General features: G+C 36.4%; 1 protein-coding gene across 14 annotated transcripts in view; it reads right to left on the reverse strand.

Annotated features, from left to right (window-relative positions):
* The window catches only part of MYCBP2 (MYC binding protein 2), a 263,498-nt gene that overhangs the window by 104,508 nt on the left and 134,899 nt on the right, over positions 1-24,091 (reverse strand). For all 14 annotated transcript variants that reach the window (XM_053665528.1, XM_053665529.1, XM_053665535.1 and 11 more), the window contains 11 exons: positions 23,769-23,990; positions 19,423-19,614; positions 17,052-17,258; positions 14,075-14,206; positions 12,539-12,717; positions 9,419-9,561; positions 7,854-7,954; positions 6,993-7,211; positions 4,454-4,679; positions 3,904-4,022; positions 1,304-1,391 (listed from right to left, as the gene is read on the reverse strand). In XM_053665528.1, coding sequence (XP_053521503.1) covers positions 1,304-1,391; positions 3,904-4,022; positions 4,454-4,679; positions 6,993-7,211; positions 7,854-7,954; positions 9,419-9,561; positions 12,539-12,717; positions 14,075-14,206; positions 17,052-17,258; positions 19,423-19,614; positions 23,769-23,990 — 1,828 coding nt within the window. The remainder of the gene's footprint in view (positions 1-1,303; positions 1,392-3,903; positions 4,023-4,453; positions 4,680-6,992; positions 7,212-7,853; positions 7,955-9,418; positions 9,562-12,538; positions 12,718-14,074; positions 14,207-17,051; positions 17,259-19,422; positions 19,615-23,768; positions 23,991-24,091) is intronic.

The following is a 24,091-nucleotide window of genomic DNA, read 5'->3' on the forward strand; positions in this document are numbered from 1 at the left end:
TTCCCATGTGCACAGACCAACTCAAAATGGATCAAAGTCCTAAATCTAAGATTTGAAACAATAAATTACTAGAAAAAACATAGGTACTGAATTTATGAACCTTGGTGTAAAGAACATTTAATATAAATTTGTCCCCCAAAGGCAAGGAAAGTAAAGGTAAAAATAAATGAATGTGACTATATCAAGCTAAAAATCTTCTGCGATGCAAAAGAAACAGACAACAAAACAAAAAGGCAACCAAATGAATGTGAGATTATATTTGCAAACAAGAGTTCCAGCAAGCAGTTAATATTCAAAATATACTTAGAACCCATACAACTCAACACCAACCAAACAATCCAATTAAAAAATGGGCATAGGACCTGAACAGACACCTCTCCCAAGGAGACATACATACAAATGGCCAATAGATATATGAAAAGATGTTCAACCTATTAGCTATTAGGGAAATGCAGATCAAAGGTACACTGAAATACCACCTCACACCTGTTAGAACGGCAATCATCAACAAGACAGGTAGTCACAAGTGTTCAAGAGGTTGTGGAGAACAAGGAACTCTCATTCACTGTGAGTGGGAATGTAAACTAGTACAGCCGCTATGGAAAAGAGTGTGGCAGTCCCTCAAAAAATTAAGAAAAGAACTACCACATAACCTAGCAACCCCTTTTCTAGGTCCCTATCTGAGAAACTCAAAAACATTTAGTCGTGAAGATATATACACCCTTAAGTTCACAGCAGCCTTATTCACAGTGGCCAAGACATGGAGACAACCAAAGAGTCCTTCGATAGAGGACTGGGTAAAGCAGACACAATGCATACACAGTGTACTATGGAATACTCCTCAGCCATAAGAAAAGATGAAATATGGCCATTTGCAACAATGTGGATGAACCTTGAGAATATTATGCTAAGCTAAATAAGTCCGTTAGACAAAGCTAAGAACCATATGATTTCACCCACATGTGGGATATAAAACTGAAACTCGCAAACAGACAATATGGCAGTACCAGAGGGAAAGTTGTGGGGGAGGTAGTAAAAAGTAAAGGGGGAGGCAAATATATGGTGACGAAAGATCATTTCACTTTGGGTGGCAGGCACACAATGCAATATACAGATCATGTTCTCAGAGAAATATACACTTGAAACATATATGATCAACATTAACCAATATCACCCCGATAAATTTAATTAGAAAAAGAAATTCATTTTGTTAATCTATTTTCAGAATGTTCTATAATAATCATCTTCTATTCTTAAAATTAAAAAAATCATAAACACACACCTAGTATGGGACAAGACTCACCAATAGGAAGTGCCAGGTCCTTTTTCATCAAAGCCGCTGCACAAACCCCACCTAGATTGGCTAACTCTTTTTCCAACTGAATGACTCCCTGTAGAATTACAAAAATGTATCAGCTGCTTTAAATACATGTTTGGAAGATAAAATCTGGATAATTAGCAAATGTAACTTGCATTCCAGCATAATTTTTGAAACTGCTAGGAAACAGGTTATCTAATGGTTAAATTAAGAATGGAAGAGATTCAACATTATGTCTTATTCTAGTTATTACATTTGGGCCCAAAGGTTCATCATTCAAAGAACTTTTCATTCATTTGTGAGTAAACATAATCATTTTTTCACCTTGCATTGGTATATAGCTTTTAAATGTATTTCATTGATTGTGCTATTACAGTTGTTCCATTTTTGTTCTCCCCTCATTCCCCTGCACTCTGTATCCCCCTCTCACCAGCATTCCCCCACCTTAGTTCATGTCCATAGGTCATACACGTAAGTTCTTTGGCTTCTCCATTTCCCATACTATTCTTAACCTCCCCCTGTCTATTTTGTACCTACCATTTATGCTTCTTATTCTCTGTACCTTTTCCCCCATCCCCTGCCCACTGATAATTCTCCATGTGATCTTCATTTCTGTCACTCAGTTCCTGTTCTAGTTGTTTGCTTAGTTTGTTTTTGTTGGTTCAGAAATTGATAGCTCTGAGTTTGTTATCATTTTACTCATATTTTTATCTTCTTTTCTTAGATAAGTCCCTTTAATATTTCATATAATAAGAGTTTGCTGGTGATGAACTCCTTTAACCTGACTTTATCTGGGAAATGCTTCATCTGCCCTGCCATTCCAAATGAAAGCTTTGCTGGATAGAGTAAGCCTGGATGTAGGTCCTTGCCTTTCATGACTTGGAATACTTCTTTCCAGCCCCTTCTTGCCTGCAAGGTTTCTTTTGAGAAATGAGCTGACAGTCTCATGGGAACTCCTTTGTAGATAACTCTCTCCTTTTCTCTTGCTGCTTTTAAGATTCTCTCCTTATCTTTCATCTTGGGTAACTTAATTATAATGTGCTTTGGTGTGTTCCTCCTCAGGTCCAATTTCTTTGGGACCCTGAACTTCCTGGACTTTCTGAAAGTCCATTTCCTTTGCCAGATTGGGGAATTTCTCCTTCATTATTTTTTTCAAGTAAGTTTTCCATTTTTTGGTCTTTCTCTTCTCTTTCTAGCACCCAGTATAATTTAAATGTTGGAAAGTTTAAAGTTGTCCCAGAGACTCCTAAGTCTCTCCTCATTTTTTTGAAATCTTGTTTCTTCATTCTGTTCTGGTTGAATGTGTATTTCTTCCTTCTGGTCCAAACCATTGATTTGAAGACTGGTTTCCTTCCCATCACTATTGGTTCCCTGTACATTTTTATTTCACTTTTCATAGTCTTCACTTTTTCCTCCATTTTATGACCATACTCAACCATTTCTGTGAGCATCTTGATTACCAGTGCTTTGAACCATGCATCTGATAGGTTGGCTATCTCCTCACCAGTTAGTTGTATTTTTTTCTGGAGCTTTGATCTGTTCTTTCATTTGAGCCGTATTTTTTTTTTGTCTTGGCGCACCTGTTTGGTAGTAAGGGGTGGAGCCTTAGGACTTCACCCAAGTGGGGCAAAGCAGGTCACTGCACTGTGTCACTGTATGTGGGAGAGGGGTCTGAGAAGGAACAGTGTTGCTTGCTTGGGTCTTGGCCAGATTTCAGTCACTTCCCCATTACCCACAAGCAAATTAGACCCTTCTGGTGCTGATTCCTGGGTGGGTGGGTTTGTGCACATTCTAGGACCCTGTGGGTCTCTCTGATGAACTCTCCTACAAGGCTAGGAGTTCCTCCCTCCACCACACCCCCACAGGTTTTTTCAGTTAGAGGTTTTGAGGCTTTATTTCCCCACACTGGAACCTGGGTTGTGGGGTCTATCTTGCTCCCCAATTGTTCCTCCTGGTCCACACTTGAATGTGGTACCGCCCAGTCCTCAATCCACTGCCTCGCTGGGTCTTCCCCTGTTGCCTGGTCCTCCAGATGCTGCCTTCCTCAGAGTCTTCTCCAACTGGCTGCTGTCTCCACCCCTCCTACCTGTCTGAATGAGTGTTTTTTCTTTAATTCCTTGGTTGTCGGACATCCATAAAGTTCAATTCTCTGGCAGTTCTGGTGATTTTTTAAAAATCTGTTCTTGTTATTCTTTTGGTTGTGTGAGAAGGCACAGTGTGTCTACCTATACCTTCATCTTGGCTGGAAGTCATATTGTATGATTTGAAACACTGATAAGAGTTATTAAGTTATTCCCATTGTGAAGTCAGGTTCAATTATTTATTCAGAAAGGCATATCCAACTGAGCTGCTTTGGAACAAGTTCAACTATACTGAGTGTTCAAAGGCTCCATTCTCTTCATGTATTTAAAGTAGCAAAAACAGACCAATGAACACAATTAAACTACAAAATATTTTAAATTATATGCCCTAGCTCAAAATATATTCCAGGCTTCTTATTTATAGGCAGCAAACAAATTTAAGGCAATAGCAGCCCTTAGAAACACAATCTTCCTAAAGAGAATGAGATGTTAATTCATTCCTACCTCATCAGGTCCAGGGCTAAACTCATATCCAATTGCGTAACATTTGAAACCATAGAAAGAAGCCTTGTCATCTTTCACATAATCTGATGCAGTCTCCAATGAAAAAAGGGCCTCATTTCCTACAAAAAACAAAAACTAACGCTGAATTCAAAATCTGAAGGAACTTTATCTTTTTTATTTATTTTACTTTTCCATTTATTCACTTATTTCATAAGATTTCATTTATTTATTTTAGACAGAGACAAAAGGAGGGAGAAAGAGAGAGTGAAAAACATCAGTGTGTGGTTGCCTCTTGCGTGCCCACTACTGGAGACCTGACCTGGCCCGCAACCCACGCATGTGCCCTGACTGGGAATCAAACCAGTGACTCCTTGGTTTGCAGGCTGGCACTCAATCTACTGAGCCACACCAGCCAGGGTAGATACATAGCATGTCTTGAAGAAATGCTTCTAAAACTCAAATAAACATTTTCAATGATTTATTCTTATTAAACCCAATGATCATAAACGCATGTACTTTACCAGAAAAGAGAATAGAAAAAATAACTTGCCTGGCAACACTAAAACCATAGTAGGCCACCCAGAAGATCCTGAAAATTTCTTCAACTCTATCCAGGAATTAAGATTTTCATGGACAGATGTCAATTTTGGTCCGTATCCTGAATTCTGAATAGTTCTGACGGGAATCAACAAACGGAGGACATCTTCTGATTGCGAAGTGCCACACTGAGGGTCAAACTCAATTGTCATCCACCGTACACATTCTGGAAAGGTCACCTGTGGTCAGCAGGCAAAAGGACACTTGCATTTGTTGAGAATAAGATTTCTGCTTCCTACTTAAAAACAGGACATAATACTGCAAAGAAGATGCTTTCAAGCATATTTGTAAAATAATTTTTAAGTAGGGAACTAACAGAGCAGTTTAATATGATCAGAAATCAAGGTATTAACATTCACTATCAACTACTTTTACTTGCAATACCTACTGTTTTCTACCTAATATTTGGCTGATGTTACATTAATAGTATTTGTAAATACATGTTGATATCCTTATAAATGTACTACAAAATTACTTAATATCCATAAACTTTCAGATATCTGATTTTCTTATGGAATAATTTACTTATATAATAAATTTCCCATTTCAGAAAGTACATATTTAAGGAATATAAGCAGGTAAGTTAAAATATAATGATACTAATGAAAATGAATAAATTACTAAAACCTAAGGTTTTAGTCACTTTAAGGTTATTTACCATTTATATGTCTATTATAAATGCTTCCTTTCATTAGCCAAAACCTTCATATATTATGAGAATATAAACATACATGTTTATGATAAAAATTAATTTTTCTACTTTCCTAATGTGTAGTTTTACTGTATACATAAGTTTATGATAACACATAATGGCACGCATTGTTAAGGCTACTTTTAAGCTTCTGTCACCAACACCACAGAGAAAATTTTGTCTATGAATTAGCTGTGGAGTATAATATGAGCCTTAACAATTTCTTAAGTATAATATTACCTTAAAAATTACCTAGAACTAAGTCAAATATTTTTAGTAAAGGATTTTTATAATTTTCTATTTAAATGAAAAGTTCGGCCTTGGGTATAATAAAATAAATATATATTAAAACTCAACTGAGATACCATTATTCCCCTTATGTGGGCAAATGGCCCCCAAATCAAATACAATCTGTTGGGGAGGCTGTGAGAAAACAAGCACTCTATTCACTGTTGGTGCGAACACAAAATAGTATATAACTTCAGTGGCAAGGAATTTGTCAATATCTAGCAAAACTACATATGCACTCACCCTTGTCTCACCTGTAAGTAGAACCTAATCAACAAAATAAACAAGCAAGGAAAATACAACTAGGGACGTTGAAATAAAGAACAAACTGACAGTTACTAGAGAGGAGGAAGGAGAATAATAATAACAGAAGGGCCATCAAGGAATGTTGGGAACTGCTCTGCCTGGTTTTAGGAGGTGTTACTGTCCCCCACAGCTAACGCTGAGTGAGCAACCTCCAGTCTGTGAGCCACCAAGGAGACAAAGCTTATCTCCCTGGCTTAGGAGAGCTGCTTCTGCTTTATCCCCTGCCCCTAACATTTGGTTGGTTAGTCCAAGACCGGTAAGACTCCTCAGAGGGGGGCAACCTAAGCCAGACATGATCACTTGGGAAGCCATCATGGAAGAACTCAGGGGCTGCAACAAAGAGGGAGTGATGGACCCTCGCCCCCAAGCTATTCTGACATAGCCTGAGTCCCCATTTTGATCTGGGAGAAGTGCTTCCTGGCTCTAATCCACTTAAGCCTAAAACCTATGATGGGGGAGGTAGTGCAGCCCCCTGCCAGCTAGAGCAGGACCTGGGGTGATGGGCATAAGAAAAAATTCCTAAAGTCCTGTGAAGCCTGCTTTGCTAAGAGTGCTTTCATTCATATAAGGGTCCAAGTAGGAAATGAGTATGTCTCTCAAAGTTTTTGCAGCCCCTTACTTAACAGACACTGACTCAGATTAAGCCCTCAGATTTCTTTGAAATGTAATCTACCGTTTGATCCTTGCCACCTGTATTTCTGTGTATTACAACCCAATAAAAGCCGTTGAGAAAGGGGCTCCTAGCCTTTGTCCTCTGAGAGATTGGCCACCTCTCCTTCCCAAGCAGATCATGTTTTGGTAGTTTTACTTTCATCCGTGGCTGATGGGGGGACTTGCTGGTAAAGTTGCCCCCACAAAGGAACACGTATAAAGGACACAGTGATAAAGTCAAAGGGGCTAGGTTCAAGGGTGGAAGGCGGGGATGGGTGGAGCAGGAGGAGAGGGGTGGAGGACATTGCGGGGTAGGAATGGAAACAACTGTACTTGAACAACAATAAAAAAACAAGAACAACTCTTATAAACCCTATAACTATACTCTAATGATGACAATTCTGTGTATCTGACTATATCTAATTACCTTCTGATTCTCTATAAATTCTATAAAAGAAGTTATGCTTCTGAGCAGAGAGAGGCTAAGTATCCTTTAACATATCATTATAGGACAACAAGTTTTAACTTTAAACTCTCCCTAAGAATCAGTGCCTACCTTGTAGTGCATCACACATGCAGGTTTATAGGGGTGTTCGCTCTCTATGACAGCGTAGTGATTCGAGGTTGTACAAGCAGAGAGGCCTTGTTCGGGCTGGTTTCCTGTGGTGCTGTCTGTGGACTGATTGGGATTGAATGCAGGGGGTGCATACTTCTGATTCAAAATGGCAACTGAGGGAAGCAACTGTTGGACAAGGCCAAAGACTTCTACAGCCACCTAGTATAAAAATGATTAAATGAGAGATGATAAATGTGAAAGTTGCTTCAATTGTTGGTAAGACTTTCCACGTAGAGTTTTTTCTAAGGGTTTGACAAGAAATTTGTTCTACAGAAAAAAAGATTCATTATAGATGTCTTAGATGTTACATGAAAATAACCTAATCTGTATTTTTAAATAGTTTTGCCTTTTTGCATCCTGCAGTGAACTAAGTTTTACTCAATAATTATGTGAAAAAATTCAACAGTTTATAATTTCTTCTTTGTCTTGAGTATTTCACAGTTTAAAAATACTCCTATTCTTTTACATTGCTATTTTTATTCAAATGGAGATTTGGCATCACATTCATAAATTTAAAAATCTCAGCTAACTTAAGCTCCCTTACATATCATATTTCTGAAATATATATCCCATTCCCAAATTCTTCGAAGGCCAATATTAAGCATAGTAATCCAGTGAACAATACAAGTAACACAGAGAGGTTTAAAAACTTCTACCATTTAACATGTATCTATCTCTGCTTGGTAACCTGTAATCCAGGTGCTTCAAAAATTAAAGTATTCTTATAGGAAAGATACAGAGTCTAAAAAATGATTTTATTTCTTAAAAAAAAATTCAAAGATATAGAATTAAATTACACACCTTGGGAATAGCAGCAGCTACTGGTCCAATGTAGGCTATAATAAGGGGAAGCAGCATGGAAAACAGACTGGAAGAGCTAAGCAGTTCTGGAATGTCATCAGCTAAAAAAGACATTAAAACTGTAGTTAGAAGGTAATTTCATTTTAATGAATATATGCCATACTAAATTAATATTCTGTTATCTTGAGCAAAATTATAGTTGATGTCAACTGAGTGCTTATAAACGATCTGGAACAATTGTAAGGGCTTATTTACATGTGTTATCTCAATCAGTAAGAAACTTTTATTATCCCCACTTTTGAGAAGGGAAAACCAAGGCACACGGTGTTTAAGTATCTTGCCCCAGGCCGTACACATCTATAAAATGATAGAGCCAGGATTAGAACCTAGTAACAATCATGATTTTAAAACACTACTCCTGGTGCCACACACAGCTATCTGTGTGGCATTAGGCAAATTACTTAATCTGTGTTTGCCTTAGTAATCATCTATAAAAGATAACAACAGTACCTCCCTCAATGGATGTTGTGAAGATTGAGTTAATACACATAAAACGCTCAGAACAATGCCTACATATAAAATATTAGCTATTAAACTATAAGGCCTTCTATTTTTCCAAGGAAAACACTTTGCTAATGGACATTTTACTCATTTTTATTCATAAACATGGCACTAGGAAGATAAATATTGACTCCAAACTGTAAAGACCTTTATGTTAAAAAATAGTCAATTATTTCCAAATTACTTGTTTTTAGGTCAGCTCTTGCATCAGAATAGGCTAGGCTCTAAAAAACAACAACAAAACCAACAAAAATACAACCCCCCCCCCGGTTTTCTAGCCCAGCCTAAAATCCTAATTTGGATAGGCCAAATATTCATTTTTAGCAAATTCTGATATGCAACGAGGCTCAGGAACAAATGTTACAAATAACAGTAATGTGGAGTGGGGAACAGTGAATGTTTCTGTAAATACAACTCCACTGCCAGTGTCAAGGATGACTAGGTGAGCACACAGGAGTAAGGGAAAGGTGGCAGAGAGATTATTAGGATGTTATCCATACATGAGAAAGAGGACAAGTGCTTGCACCATGGCAGCCTGAACTAGGAGAGACAAACAGAGTGGAGAAGACTAACTGGAGATTTTCCAATGGTAGAGCTCAGTTTGGACAGTGAGTTAGGGGAAATGTTTAGAGATACCCAGACTTTGGGTAAAGGTGACACCATTACTAGAAATAGGACACAGAGGAAGAAAAACAGGTCTAAAGGAGAAAACAAAATGCTTCTTGTCTACAGAAAGAAGGATAAAGTAGACTCAATCCTAATCAAGAGTTCTTCTCTTGCTAGGTCAACTAAGCAAATAATAAGTACCAGATGACTGCTTTTGAACTTTCTAAAAAAATTCTGCATTATGTATGAAATGTATAACTGATCCAAAATGAATGTACGTGTATGTGCAAATCTATAATGAATAAAACACTTTGGAATTCTGCAATACAGTTCCTCTTCCATCACTCTGTGCATAATTAATCTAATATGATTATTAAAAAAGTAAAAAAAAATCTTACCATCCACAGCAAGAGCTCTGTGCAAAAGGTCTTTTGCAGCTCGAACAACAGTGCTTACCACAGAGAGAGCTCTGCTACAGTTTTTATCTTCTTCATTGGCTTTACTCAGAAGTTGGGACTGTAAATCTCCATCGAATTCACTCCTATAACATGAGTAATACATGAGATAATTTTACATGGTAGGTAAAACATGATCGAACTCTAGGAATCATATCTAAATCAGAGCTCCTCATTAAAGTTAAAAAAGTTAAGGGTCGCTGGTTCAATTCCTAATTAGAGCACATGCCTGGGTTGCAGGCCAGGTCCCCAGTACGGGGTGAACAAGAGGCAACCACACATTGATGTTTCTCTCCCTTTCTTTCTCCTTCCCTTTCCCTCTCTCTAAAATAAATAAATAAAATCTTTAACAAATTTAAAGTGAAAAAGTAAGTATGTTAATTATATTTCCGATAACTTCAAGGAGTGACAGGGCTTCAAAGAAGAAGAAAGCAGGATAATGGCATAAAGTTATTCTAAATAAGATGAAGGAGAGTCTATCTTAAAACCGATAATAAACAAAGGCCTCATTTATGTTTTAAAAAAATCTGAGGGAAAAATATTTATGCAAAAGGAACAGTAAGACAATTTCTGACAGAAGATTAGTGAGATCAAACAACAGAATGAAGACAACTGAATCTGGAATGAAAGGAGAAAGAGTGAAGAGTGACGAGGTAGGAAAGGTAAACAGATCACGTGCGGTGTGTATGCCACAGTAACAACTACATTTCATACCGGAATGCAGATGAAAATTTATGAGAGGATTTTAAGCAAGGGCAACTTGATATGATTTACATGAATATGAGACTGGTCTGGCTATGCTTTGGAGAACTGACTGTAGGAGGCAACATGAAAGGAGGGAGGATGGTTTAGAGGCTGTTAAGTTACCCGGATAGAAGTGATGTTTTGAATGAGACTGTTAATTTTGGGAGTAATATGACATTTTAAAAGTACAGCTACCAGGACTTGATAAACTAGATGTAAAGCATGAGGCAAAGAAGGAAGTCAAGAATGACTCTAAGGAGTTTGGCTGAAATTGTGGATAAGGAGGATTAATTTGGATACATTGAACTAAGCTGTATCTTAGCCAACTACCTACAGCAGGCTTAACGTGGACACGTGACACAGTGGTATGAGCAAGATTTCCTGCTTACAAACGCCAGGACCACAGTTTAAATGTGCCTTTAGGCGAGGTGTTTAACCTGTGTGTCTCAACTCCCTCATCTGTAAAGAAGGGACAGGCAAAGAGCATCAGAACAGGCCAGGGTACTGTGAGGAATAGCTGAGCCAGCACAGGTAAAACAGAGCATTGCATGGCACACGGTAAGTGCTCAGACCACATTAACTGTCATCATCATCTCTATTACTGTCACTCAGATAAAAATATCATAGAGGGACCAGAATATTACTCTAGGGCTCAGAGGAGATGAGAGCTAGACATATATACTTGGGAGCCATTGAAATAAAATGGTATTAAAGTTAAGAGATTTTAATCTTTTAAAACAATTTTTAAATTGAAATTAAGGGTATTTATATTAAAGTTTTGTAAATACAATCAAGGTATCTGAAACACTGTATTTTGCAGACAATATAAAGCTTGGATAGCAGATGATGTTTTTTTTAATCCTCACCCAAAGGAAGTGCCTATTGATTTTAGAGGGAGGTGAAAGGAGTGCAAAAGTTAGGGAGAGAAACATGGATAATAGAAAGAAACATTGATTGGCTAGCCACCTGTTCTGTGCCCTGACCAGGGACCAAACCCACAACCTAGAGATATGTGTCCTGACTGGGAACTGAACCCGCAACCTTGTGGTCTACATGCAGGGGTGTCCAACCTGTGGTCAGGCGGCCAAAAGCAGCCCAGGATGGCTGTGAATGAGGCCTAACACAAAATCATGAGTTTACTTAAAACAGTATGAGATTTTTTGGTGATTACATGTAACTGTGTATTTAGTGTGTGGCCCAAGACAACTCTTCTTCTTCCATTGTGGCACAGAGATGCCAAAAGGCTGGACACCCCTGGTACAGGACAATGCTCCACCCCACTGAGCCACCTGGCCAGGGTAGACAGCTGATGCTTTTAAGGGGCTCTCCAGCCTTCAAAATAGGTAACTCTTCTCTTGTGTGTGATTATGGTTTTTAATCCATGGTTTGAGAAAGAGATAAATGTAGTGTTTATTTTAGTACTAGGCAACAGAAAGTTTTTATGATTGAGGAGAAAGGACTAGAAAGCTTTTGTATCTCAGCAGCAATGTGTCAATAAAGTAGCTATTTCACATCTAGTATTTCTACTCTATTTCACAAGCAGAAAGGAGGCTGAAAATCTACGCCCAGGGAAACAGTTTTGTGTTAACTGCCTAGGCAATGTCTCCATATTGTTTATGAAGGAAAAAGAGCAAGCAGCAAGCCTGGCAAGTGAAATGCAACTTCAGTGACTTGATGCTAAGTCGGGCTGAGGATAAATGTGGTGATGGGCAGGCACTACTCCCCAGGATTCCAGCTAAGTTGCTACAGGAAAATTTAGAGTCAGTGAGAAATACATATTTAAAAGGTTTTTTAACCCCAAATTATCTTTTTTTATATTTCCTGCTGTTTACATAAGGGATGGTTTTGTTAAATGTATTACAAGGAATATATATCTTTACACATTCTAGGGCCCTAAGAACTAGATTAACAGACATCAGAATATTCTGGAGACTGTACAAAAAAAACAATCAAGGCAATACTAATACTTGGGTAAGTTGATTATCAGTTTAGGTATTTTTAAAAAATAAATAAATACATGTCATTTAAATTTGAAACTGCAAACCACAAACTATAAAAGTGACAACAGCACATATGCCCAGTCCCTAAGTTTCAAAGGTATTATAGAAATAATGGCCAAAAAACATTTCAAAGCATTCACCATTAGAGTAGAACTACTACACATTAAGAAATGAGACCTTTTGATATGAATTAGCACAAGTACTATGTGCAAGAAAGACACACTGAATAATCCACTTACAACTACTATTTACCATGGTAGTAAGATGTGTATATTCTACCACTTTAAAAGAGATACTTCATCTGTAGACACACACCTACCTATAGTAAAGTATCTGTGGAATCTGTCCTCTGGTTTGGTTTGTGCCATTACTACTCAAGCTGCATGTGCTGAATGTAAACGTCACTCCATCAGGGCACTGAACTGTGGTCATTCCTCCATCTCCATTGGCTGTTCGGCTTCCATAGTTCCTCAAGCGTACAGCGTATTTAACATTTTCCTTCACAATAAAATGTAAAACATATTTATATGTATTTGTAATATACAGAAAATAAACAAAAAGAACTCTGCAGTAGACTGGGCATATATATTTAATTTCTTTCTTATGTACAGAGATGACTTGGTTAAATGAGTCTTTAGTGAATCACGCAGGATGATAACTAATACACTGATATTTATTTTTTAACAGAAATTGCCCTAAAGTACTTTTTGTGACTTAATTATATGAATCCTTAAAATGACCTCATAAGGTACCATGATTATCCCTACTTTACAGATAAGGAATCTGAGGTACAGAGAAGTTAAGTAGCCTGCCCAAAGTCACAAAGCTAGGATTTGAATACAGGCAGTGTGACTCTAGTTCCTGCTCCAAATAACACTGTAAAGAGTACTAGCCTTAGTAAAAGATTATAAACACATAAGACGATCCTTTGTTTTGATGAATTTAACTTTTGAAATAATTTTAAATGACAGAAAAAGTAATGCCAAGTCCAGTACATGTTTATATTAAAAGATCATCAGAAACAGAATAGGTAGGCAGACATGGGAGAAAGTACCCGTAAGAAAAAGCTGTCTAAAACATGATGCACTGCACACAGGAAATGTGAGGTACAGGTACTGGTGTCTTATGGCTCCTTATGATTCATGATATGAACTTCACAATAAAAGGTTTTTGTTTTGGGGGATCTAAACTCTTTTTGATGAAGTTTCTGGTGAACTCATGTAAAATTCTGCTTTATAATGAGAATTATTACAGGTGCATTCAGAATTACTTATTAATAATTACTTTAATGTCAATTAAAGTTTGTTTTGATAAAGTGATTTAGTGCTAGGCAATTAAGTTATGTAAAGTAATAATGACTTTAATAATACTATTTGTTAAGACCACTTATTTTTTAAATGAGTGCTGGCACAGTAAGAGAAGGAAAGAAGGGAAGTAATATTTATTGAGTTTCTAAACTGTGTTAGACATTGAGGCAAGTATCCATTATTTAATTTAATCAGAACAGTGCTACAATACAGGTAGGATATCCTTCCCAATCTACAAGTATGTCTCAGATTGGTTAAATGATGACATGCCCCATGTCTTAGAGCTACTATGTGAAAGAGCAGGCATCTGAAGCTAGGTCTATTTGACTCCAAAATCTAACAATGCCTTTCATTACACAATACTTTTTACTATACCAGATTTTACGAGGTCTTTGTAACAACAGAATATTATATAGTACAATAACATGAATATAGTAGGTACTCTAAGACATTTAAAACACCGCATAAAGGAATACTTTTTGCTATTTTTTGAGTAAACTGCAGAATAATACCTCTTACTTTCAAAAGAAATATATTGGTAAAATTACCTTCAAAGGAACAGCTTTGTCAAGTCTGATTTCGGCAATATCACTGGGCGAATCATCTGTTGTATAGGTTCCTTTGACTAATTCTAGAGATGTCCATCTGTGGGAATGAGTTGAGTCTCCTGCATGTTCACTCTATTAAAACAAACCAAAACAAAACCCACTATACTCTTTACCATATCAGTAATTTTGACTTAGAATCAAAAACTGTTTTAAAGCACTTTGGTCACCTGCACATAAAATTAACTATTAGCATTTTACCTACATACAAAAAAATTTTTGAGTACTCAATAAATTACATTTTTCTGGCCAGTCTACAACCTAAATCATATAAATGGACTTCTCTCATCTGATATCCTAAAAGGATTCCCACCTCTGCATGAGAATAATGCTGTATCTAAATACAGAGCTTACTGAAGTAGAGAAATAATTTAAATTAATTGCTAAAAAACCCAAACACAGATTGCTACTTATTAGGAAAAACTATCTTCTGTTCCCCTCAATAAAACTGTGAAAACTCAGGTACTTCACAGAATACAGCAAAATATAGCTAATAAATATCTTTTTTAAAGAGTATTTTATTAATTATGCTATTACAGTTGTTACAATTTTCCTCCTTTTCCCTCTTCTGCCTGGTACTTCTCTTCCCTTCAGCAATCCTTCTGCTCTTAGTTCATGTTCACAGGTTGTGCATATAAAAGTTCTTTGGCTTCTCCATTTCCAATACTGTTCTTAACGTCCCCGTCTATTTTGTACCTGGTAATTAATTACACTTCTTAATCTCTGTACCTTTCCCCCTATTCTCCCCATTCTTCCTCCCCACTGATAATCCTCCAAATGATCTCTATATCTATGATTCTGTTCCTGTTCTGGTTGTTCACTTAGTTTTTTTTGTTTGTTTTGTTTTTTAGGTTCATTTGTTGATAGTTGTTTGTTGTCATTTTAATGTTCATACTTTTTATCTTTTTTTTTTAAAATAAGTCCCTTTAACTTTTCATGTAATGACAGGCTGGTGATGGTGAGTTCCTTTAGCTTTAGTCTGGGAGGCACTTTATCTGCCCTTCCATTCTAAATGACAGCTTTGCTGGATAGAGTAATCCAGGTTGTAGTCCTTGCTATTCATCACTTTGAATACTTCTTGCCAGGCCCTTCTTATCTGCAAAGTTTCTTTTGAGACATCAGCTGACAGTCTTATGGGAACTTCTTTGTAGGTAACTCTCTGCCTTTCTCTTGCTGCTTTTAAGACTCTCTCTTTATCTTTAACCTTTGGCATTTTAATTATGATGTCTTGGTGTGGACCTCTTTAGGTTCAATCTGTTTGGGATTCTCCATGCTTCCTGGATTTGTATGTCTTAAGTTTTCTTTCATTGTTTTTTTCAAATAAGTTTTCAATTTCTTGCTCTTCCTCTTTTTCTAGAATCCCTGATTCGGATGTTGGCACCTTGAGAGATGTTCCAAAGTCTTATACTCTCTTCGTTTTTTTAATTCTTACCTCTTCCTTCTGCTGTGATTGTTTATTTCTTCCTTACATTCCAAATCATTGATTTGAATCCCAGCTTCCTTTCCTTCACTGTTGATTCCCTGTGGATTTTTCTTTTATTTCACTTACTACAGCCTTTGTTTCTTCCCTTATGTTTTTGCCATATTCAGTGATTTCTCTGAGCATCCTTATTACCAGGTATTTTGATTCTGCATGTGATAAGTCAGCTATCTCTGTTTCGCTTAGTTCTTTTTCTGGAATTTTGTTTTCTGTTTTTTCATTTGTGCCATCTCTCTTTGTATACTCAATTTGGAAGCCTCCCTGTGTTTGTTTCTGTGTATTAGGTAGAATTGCTTTGACTCCCTTAGCACACCTGTTAAGTTGTATGGGGCAAAACCTTAGGTATTCGCCAGCATGGAGCAACACGCTTCACTGTTTTGTGGCTCTGAGTGTGGGAAGGGGACAGAGAGGGACAATGCCACAGCCTGGCTTCTGGAGGAGAAGGAACAATGTCTCAGCCTGGTGTCTGGTGGCTTGCCTGGCACTTGCCCCATTTCCAGTCACTTCACCCACTTTCCATTTGCAACTGGCAACTTTCTAGCTGTTGCCCTGGTGGTGATTCCCAAGTGGATAGGTTTTCGTACATTCTAGGACTGTGTGTGACCTTTAAACACACTCTACACAAGTGACCAACAGTGTCTTCCACTGCCCCAAACCCCTCTGGTTTTCATAGCCTAAATTATGGAGGCTTTATTTCACAGGCTGGAACCCTGGGCTCTGTGGTCTGGCCTGGGGCTGGGATCATTTGCTCCTAAGGTATCCCTCCCAATTTTTATCTACCACATATGAATGTGGGACTCCCCATTCTGCCACCGTGGCTTCTCCATGACACAGACTGCATCCTCTCTGCTCTGACTCCCCACCTCCACCCCTCCCACTCATCTGGACGAATGTGGCTTCTTTACATCCTTGCTTGTTGGACTTCCTTACAGTTCCTTTTTCCGGCAGTTCTGGGAGGGTTTTTTTTATGGTAGTTGTGATTGCTCTTGTGGTTCCTTGGGGAGGCAAAGTGTCTCTTCCTAAGCCTCTATCTTGATCAAAAGTCCCCTAAATAAATGTCTTTACTAAAAGTCATCCATTAGCACTCTATGACAAAGTTGCTTAACCATGGATACAAGCAATAAAACCAGTCTATCACTCTTGTTTCTTGAGAACTTACAATAGCAAAAAAATTTACTCAAGATTGTAATCATAGCCTTAGCTATATAATTTCTAGTCTTTTCATTTAAAACCTTCATTGGAAGTGTAAAAAATATGAGGAAGACTGACCCAAGATGGCACAGAAGCAATCAGGTAGAATTGCTCTCTTTCAATTTCTTTATCGTCATCCACCTATGACTGTTCTGCAAAATCCTCAAAGATTTGAATTATCATACTATGATAGGAAGTCCTAACACACAACTCACACAGCAACATGAACTCTGTAAGAGTGCTACTTACATCGTCAACCAGCACCTCTAATTCATATTCATGAATTCCACCTCCTCCATAGACAGAAAAACCAACCACAACTATTCCAGGCTTGTCGACTGAAAAACAGATTGCATCAGGGGACCCATTCCCAGTATTCCAACTTCTTCCTTGACTTGTTTTTGTGAATCGGTTAGCACTGGCTTTAACAGAGTGAAGAGAATTAAGTCCATCAATCTGTGAATGACAAAAGCAATTACATCAGTAGTCTAGCTGAGCGTTAACTACATACCTTTAACAAAACTATTCAAAGGTTTCTGAGGTCAACATAGTAACATACACTTAACAGGTGGGTTGAAACCTTACATAAAGGTACATTCCATTAAGAGACTAACCAGCAATAAAACCAGATTTTATCATCTTATATTCACAAATCAGTATCACTTAAGAGTATTTTCTTTTTTTAGTCATATAAACTATACATTTCACTTAATTTATAATGTCAGAACTATAAACTAATGTTGTCACAGTCATAGCGTATAAATTGTTACTCACTTCAAAAGAAAATACCAAAAAAATTCCATCAATACTCTATAGACCAACAGATTTCGACCAATGCCACAGAGAGCTCTAGGGACTCTGCAGAGACAGGTATTCAAGAGGGGGGTGAATGCAGGTCCCTCTGCAGTCAGACCGTCCCTACTCTCATCTGTGGGTTTTCAAGTAAGACTTCATTTGCAGAAAATGTTCTGTCTTAGGTCTCAATAACACTAGTGTATACAGTGATATTATAACTCAGCATTCAATATTTTTGAATATGTTTACAAATACAACCTCACTAATTATAGGCTTTCATTAGAGAAGATCAGAGAACTTATTTTGGTTTAAAAACGGTCTTTTTAATTATAGATCCTGCTGCTATTCTAAGTTGGCTGTAAAAATGTGGAAGACCTACAAGAGGAAGAAAAGTAAAGTTTATAGTTAATAGCATTACAAACTGCTCTGGGAAAGGAATAAATATGGATGTCTAAGACAGGACCTTCAGGAACTTCCAAGGTGGTATATGAGGAACCTGCCATTTTGGGCATTCCTTTTCTTTAGGAAGGTGAGTTCACAGGGAATAGCGGGATAGTAACATTCTGAGGGGTACCCATGCACTACAGACCTTTTCTTCTGGGATCTGTTACAGCAGGGAAGGACACTAGGCTAAGTGAATAAATAAAAAAAATAGTTTTTAAATTTTATGACAGGGCTTCAGTGGCATCCGAGGCCAAAGCCCAAGCTCACTGAGAAATGGAGGAAGTGCTTCCCAGGGTGAGGGACTGAAATCTCCTCAGGTGAATGTACTCATTCAAAAACTCTAAAGGCTCAACCGTCAGGATGAATCAATGGTGAGTGTAGACTGGATGGGTTCACTCAGAATAGACTCTACAATAAATCTATACATAAGAAAAAGCAAAGATCAGGAATTACAAAAGTAAAATAGAGAAAAAACTCCTCTGTAAGAACCTTGAGACCTGGAACCACTGATTATATGCTAGTTATTAAATATTCATTGGAATGACATAATTCATAATATGACATGATTTTCAAAACCAAAGTACTGTCTGCTTTTGGGGGAAAAACAGCACCATTTACCAAATTCAGCCAAAATGTTTAGGTAACTTATAAAGCAAATATTGTAGGTCAGTGAAATGGCAAAATATGCTACTTTACAAAATGTAAAGGTACTTTAAAATGTTTCAAAATGGTCTTCTTAAACATAACACTTGGTCCTTTTAAAATTTTTTGATGATGGCTATACAACCATGTGAACGTGTATTAAGTACGTAATTGAACTGTACACAGAAAAACAGAATAATAAATGTTCTGTTATTTGAATTTTACTACGTTAAATAACACTTTGTGACTTACATATTTGCCTAGGGTCAATCAAGTGGGCAGAGCTAAGGTCTGAACCTCTTTACCTTTTCCAAATTATGTTCGGTAGTAGTCCTACTTCCATTACTCTTTATGCAGCAATGCAAACTATTTTTGCTTTTATTGGGACATGGCAGTGGGGCTGTGCAATGCAGCAGCTAAGAGAAAAATGCATATGCTTGTGTTTTATATTACTGTAACAGCCTTGGTAAACTTGTGAAAGGAAGCAAATAAAAGCTGGTAAGAGAGATAAGGAAAGGAAAAACAGTCTAGCTAACTTAAAGGTATTTCTTTAAAGAAAAAACAGGGGGAAGAGGATCTAAGGGGACTATATGGTAATGGGAAAAATTCAATAACAATTAAATAAAAAAAACACCACAATGGGATTAAAATCAGTTTCTATGAAGCCAAAATATATGAAAAAAGAAATTATGAGAGTTTAATCATGTGCTTATTATCTAATCTCAAAATAAATCCTTACCTCAGACCCCAGGGCTGAAGCCGTCAGTTCACTGACAATGCTGGCCAGTAATCCACAGGTGTTGGAGACCAAGTGGGACGAGAACAGCTCGTTTTCTCTCCGCAGGCTGTTCCTGACTGGGAGCACAACAATAACCAGCATTTTCTCCAGAACTTCACGGAAGCTTGTCATCCCTGAGATATTCTCTTCACTCTATGATACATGGGGGAAAAGTTCCAAGCTACTGCTTTATTTCCTTCATATGAGCACTCAATTTCAAAATCTTCTCTTTCTAGATGAAAGCTTTAAAATTCAGACCTGAATCTATGTCTATAAATCCACCCAGCTCTATGTGGAGTCACTATATCTATTTTTACTTAAAAGTTCTTTTTGAATTATTAGGCTCTGTATACCATAAGGAACACACATTTACAAGGTATGTTTTATTAGCTTTTTGTCATTTTCACTTACTCTTTTAACTTTTCAATAATAACTCTTTATGAAAAACAGAGTAAAACTCTTCCCATTTAAAAAGCGTTCTCTATCACCAAGAATCCAATCTCAGATCATTCTTTCTGGTATATCTGGAGGTAAAACAACTAAGAAATATTGTAGTTTGCCCAAATCCATTTTCTAACAAAAATCTTTCTGGTACATGTATGTCATAAAAAGTATGACATTCTACTACAACTACTCCAATACAATTTTATAACTTCTTTGTACTTAATTTTATAAGCGAAGAGAGAAAAATTCCAACCCCTACCAAAGAAAAAAGTTCAAGATAAGAATTTAAAGAATGCCATTAAAGACCAATGGGAAAATACTTTTCATCCAGAAAAAAAGGAGAAAGATGACTATGGACTTTAACTGATACCCAGCACAAACATTCTTTATCTCCTCCACCATTCTCAGTATCTCTTAGCCCATGGTGGACAGAGAGCAAAATGCAATTAATTTCATCAAGGGCCAATAGTGACAAACAACCCTTTTGGTTTCACTGTGGACTAGGGAGTCAAGCAGTTTGGATCTAGCTTCAGTTTCTTCATAGTGACTCAACTTCACCTATAAAATCAGGGAACTCTTTGCTATGATTCATAGATCAAAAGTACTGTGTGGGCACCTGAGTAAACAAATTCTTCCACAATGCTTATTATATTCCATGCTGCTTTATGTTATACAATACATACAGATGCAACAGATTTCATAAACTCATAAAACTTCAAGGTGGAAAAGGATCATAAAGTTATTATCACTCTTCCAAAGACAAATCAAATATGTAAATGAATCTACTTTCAGTCCATTAAGGAAAATTAAATAAATTTTTAAAGTCATCAAGAGAATTCCTATAAATGATTTTCAATGTTTTCCTTAATGTATAATCTTAGACTGGAAAAAAACAAGTCACTTAAAGATCATCTTCCATCTTTAAGTTATTTGTATTATCCATTTGAACAAGACACTGTAACATCTTGGTCAATTTCTCATGTAATTGGTTTTCCTGTCTTTAAAATAGTCACTTATTAACTTTGTTAAAATGAGAATTCTTTTATCCCTACATCACTTTCATTCCCCAGAAACTTTTCTTTCTGGAATATCTCAGAAAGACAGCTCTTGATAAAACTCAATCCCCAAATGTCCTCCATCATCTATAATCTTGTAGGAAGGTCTTCACCTGGGGTGAAGGGGATGAGGGATAAGTGGACTGTGTTTACTTAGTTATGCCCTCTAATTTTCTAATTAGTGATTGACAAGATTAATACAAGAAGCTTCCCATATAATCTCGACATGGAGTTCATTGTGTTAATATGCTTTTGTTAGAAGACCAAATAGAAAAAAGAAAATTTAGCACATCACCAGCCACAAAAGTTTTAGGAAAAGGTGATTTTATTCACTAGTGGTGGGAAATACAAGTTGACACCAGGTTTCTGGAAGGTACTTTGTCAATTTGTAACAAAGTCTTAACGTTCTTTCCTTTGACTTATGAATTTCCACCCCTAAAGATTTATCCTGTAAAAAATCAGCATGAATATACATAAAATTTTAGTCAATATTTTCAACAGCATTGTTTAAAATACTGAAATATGGGAAATATAAGTATATATAAAGACTTGATTACAATTATTTTGCTACACTCAAATGGTAGAACTCTCTTATAATATCCATTAAAAAGGGTAGAAAGCCCTGGCTGGTGTAGCTCAGTGGACTGAGCACAGACCTGTGAAGTAAAGGGTCGCTGGTTTGATTCCCAGTCAGGGTACATGCCTGGGTTGCAGGCCAGGTCCCCAGTAGGGGACACATGAGAGGCAACCACACATTGATGTTTCTCTCCCACTGTTTCTCCTTCCCTTCCCCTCTCTCTAAAAATAAATGAATAAATAAAATATTTTTAAAAGGGTAGATGAATACTAATTGGGATATAGATAGATACACAAATATACATTTACTAATTCTTTTTTTTTTTATTCTTAAAAGAAAAATTTACTGGAGCCTCTCACAGCCTCACAACAATGTCAGCTAGTACACCAATACAGATGGGTTCTTAGAACACTCACGCAGCATGGGAAGCCTGTAATACACGGGGCCTGCCCTCCACAAGATATTAATTTAATTCTTAACAATCATCAAATGTTTTTAGTTTTCTAAAGATGTTTTTAAAATATTGTTGGGCCCTGGCTGGGTGGCTCAGTTGGTTAGAGAGTCATCCCAATACACCAAGGTTGTGGGTTTCATCCCCGGTCAGGACACACACAAGAGTCAACCAACGAACGCATAAATAAGTGAACAACAAATCAACATTTCTCTTTCTCTAACTAACAAACAAAAATATTATCAAAAGTAATAATTAAAAATGAATAAAGTAAATTTTACTGTATTTTTCAAGCAAATACTGCAACACTGCAGGAAGTCCAAAAGAAAACCATAGAATACCCAAAACTTTATCACCAAGGCATTATTTTCATTCCTCAGTATTCCCTTCCAGAATATGCCCTGCACACACACTACAAAATGTATGCCTTTTGCATACATGTCTTACAGTCAGTCATCATAAAGCATTTATACTTTTGGTTGATTTTTTTAAATTAAAAAACCTTGATACTGAATGTATACATAGTTATCTTTTAAGACTAAACCATAATGTCAAATCAATGTATCTAAATTCAATTAATTCACTTAATAATGTATAGTTAAGCCTCTAATTAAGGTTTTAAATTTTTTAAAATAAAATACACACGTACCTTTAGTCTTCAAGTTATTTCCTCAGATAATATTCTTTGCAAATACTCATTGCACTGAATTAACATTTCGTAAAAATACCTTCTATGTGCTCAAATTTCAGAGCTGTTTATTTTTTCACTCTTGTGAAAATTAAATTAAATTTAATTAAGCTAATTAAAATTCCAGTAAATAGTAGCTGTACAATAAATAGTTGCTGAGTCATGTGAAGAAAAAGATTACTTACACTAATTACATGATGCTATAAACCATCTATAAGTTTAGCAGGTCTCATCAGCATAGCACTTTACAGGAAATTAATTTTTCCAAATTTTTTACAAATATTTGATAACCTCTAAAGAACTTCCATTCACCTTTAATTATAAGACTGAAATTTTTCCCATCCTGGCTTACTCTAAAGTCCTGTTATAGCTACTTTTATTACTTTTACTGAGATCTTATAGGTATTATATTGATTCTAGAAATTTCCTTCCAATTCTGCTATTATCTTTTTTGTTTCTAAATGTCATTAAAATTTTTCTCTTAATTTTTTAGTTGCTTCAGTCAACAGAAAACTGCTATTGTACAATAATTAATTTTTCCATTTTCTACTCCTTGTTTACCTTTACTTTAAAGATTAGTGCTCATTAACTTGTGAGCAATTATATATAGTTTTCATGTGTATTTGTTAATTTTTCCCCATAGTGCTTTTTAATAAACCAGAAGCAGTTATTAGAGAATGTTTCTATGACTATTGTTTTATAATGCTTATTTTAATGTAACAACATGTTATAAAAATGCTTTAAAACTTATTTATTTCCTTAGAATTCTATCTTGGTAATATAAAATACTATATTAGAATATAAAACTTATAATATCTGCAACTTTCAAATGTTCAGCCAAAAACAAATGCACAGAAATTCATTATATAACTCTGAAATTGCTTATAGGTTAGGAATCATTAAAAATAAATAGGGAAAAAAAGACCATTTATAGGTAAACATGAGAAATTTTTTCTTAATTTTAGTTCTTCTTATGAAACACATAATTATCTTGTAAAGATATTTACTGATGTAGAAGAATAAACACCAGGCTAAATATGCTTCCACTAATATTCTATTGCTTCACTATAAAGGCTATTTCAGAAGACCTACCTGGCTGAGTTTCTCCATATGCGCTACCAAAAGGGGAAAACGGTGAACGAGTGTTGAGTCATTCTCTGTGCTAACTTGTTTAACGATTGATCGGAGCAGTACTTCTCCATCATAGGCAATAGGGAAGATGGAGGTCAGCTTCACAGAAGTGTGACACAGAGCTGACATAACAGCTGCTAGAAGTCGACTACTCGATGTCTTGAAGTTTGCTTCCTGGATATCCTTTTGAAAACAAAACATGTATCCCACCTAAGAAATACTGCATCAGTATAATGCAAGTTTCTGGATATATAAAAGGTAAATACCCTTTTAAATCATACCAA

Source organism: Artibeus jamaicensis, unplaced genomic scaffold (assembly GCF_021234435.1).
Source record: "Artibeus jamaicensis isolate MK-2021 breed Jamaican fruit bat unplaced genomic scaffold, CSHL_Jam_final contig_415, whole genome shotgun sequence".
Classification (NCBI taxonomy): domain Eukaryota; kingdom Metazoa; phylum Chordata; class Mammalia; order Chiroptera; family Phyllostomidae; genus Artibeus; species Artibeus jamaicensis.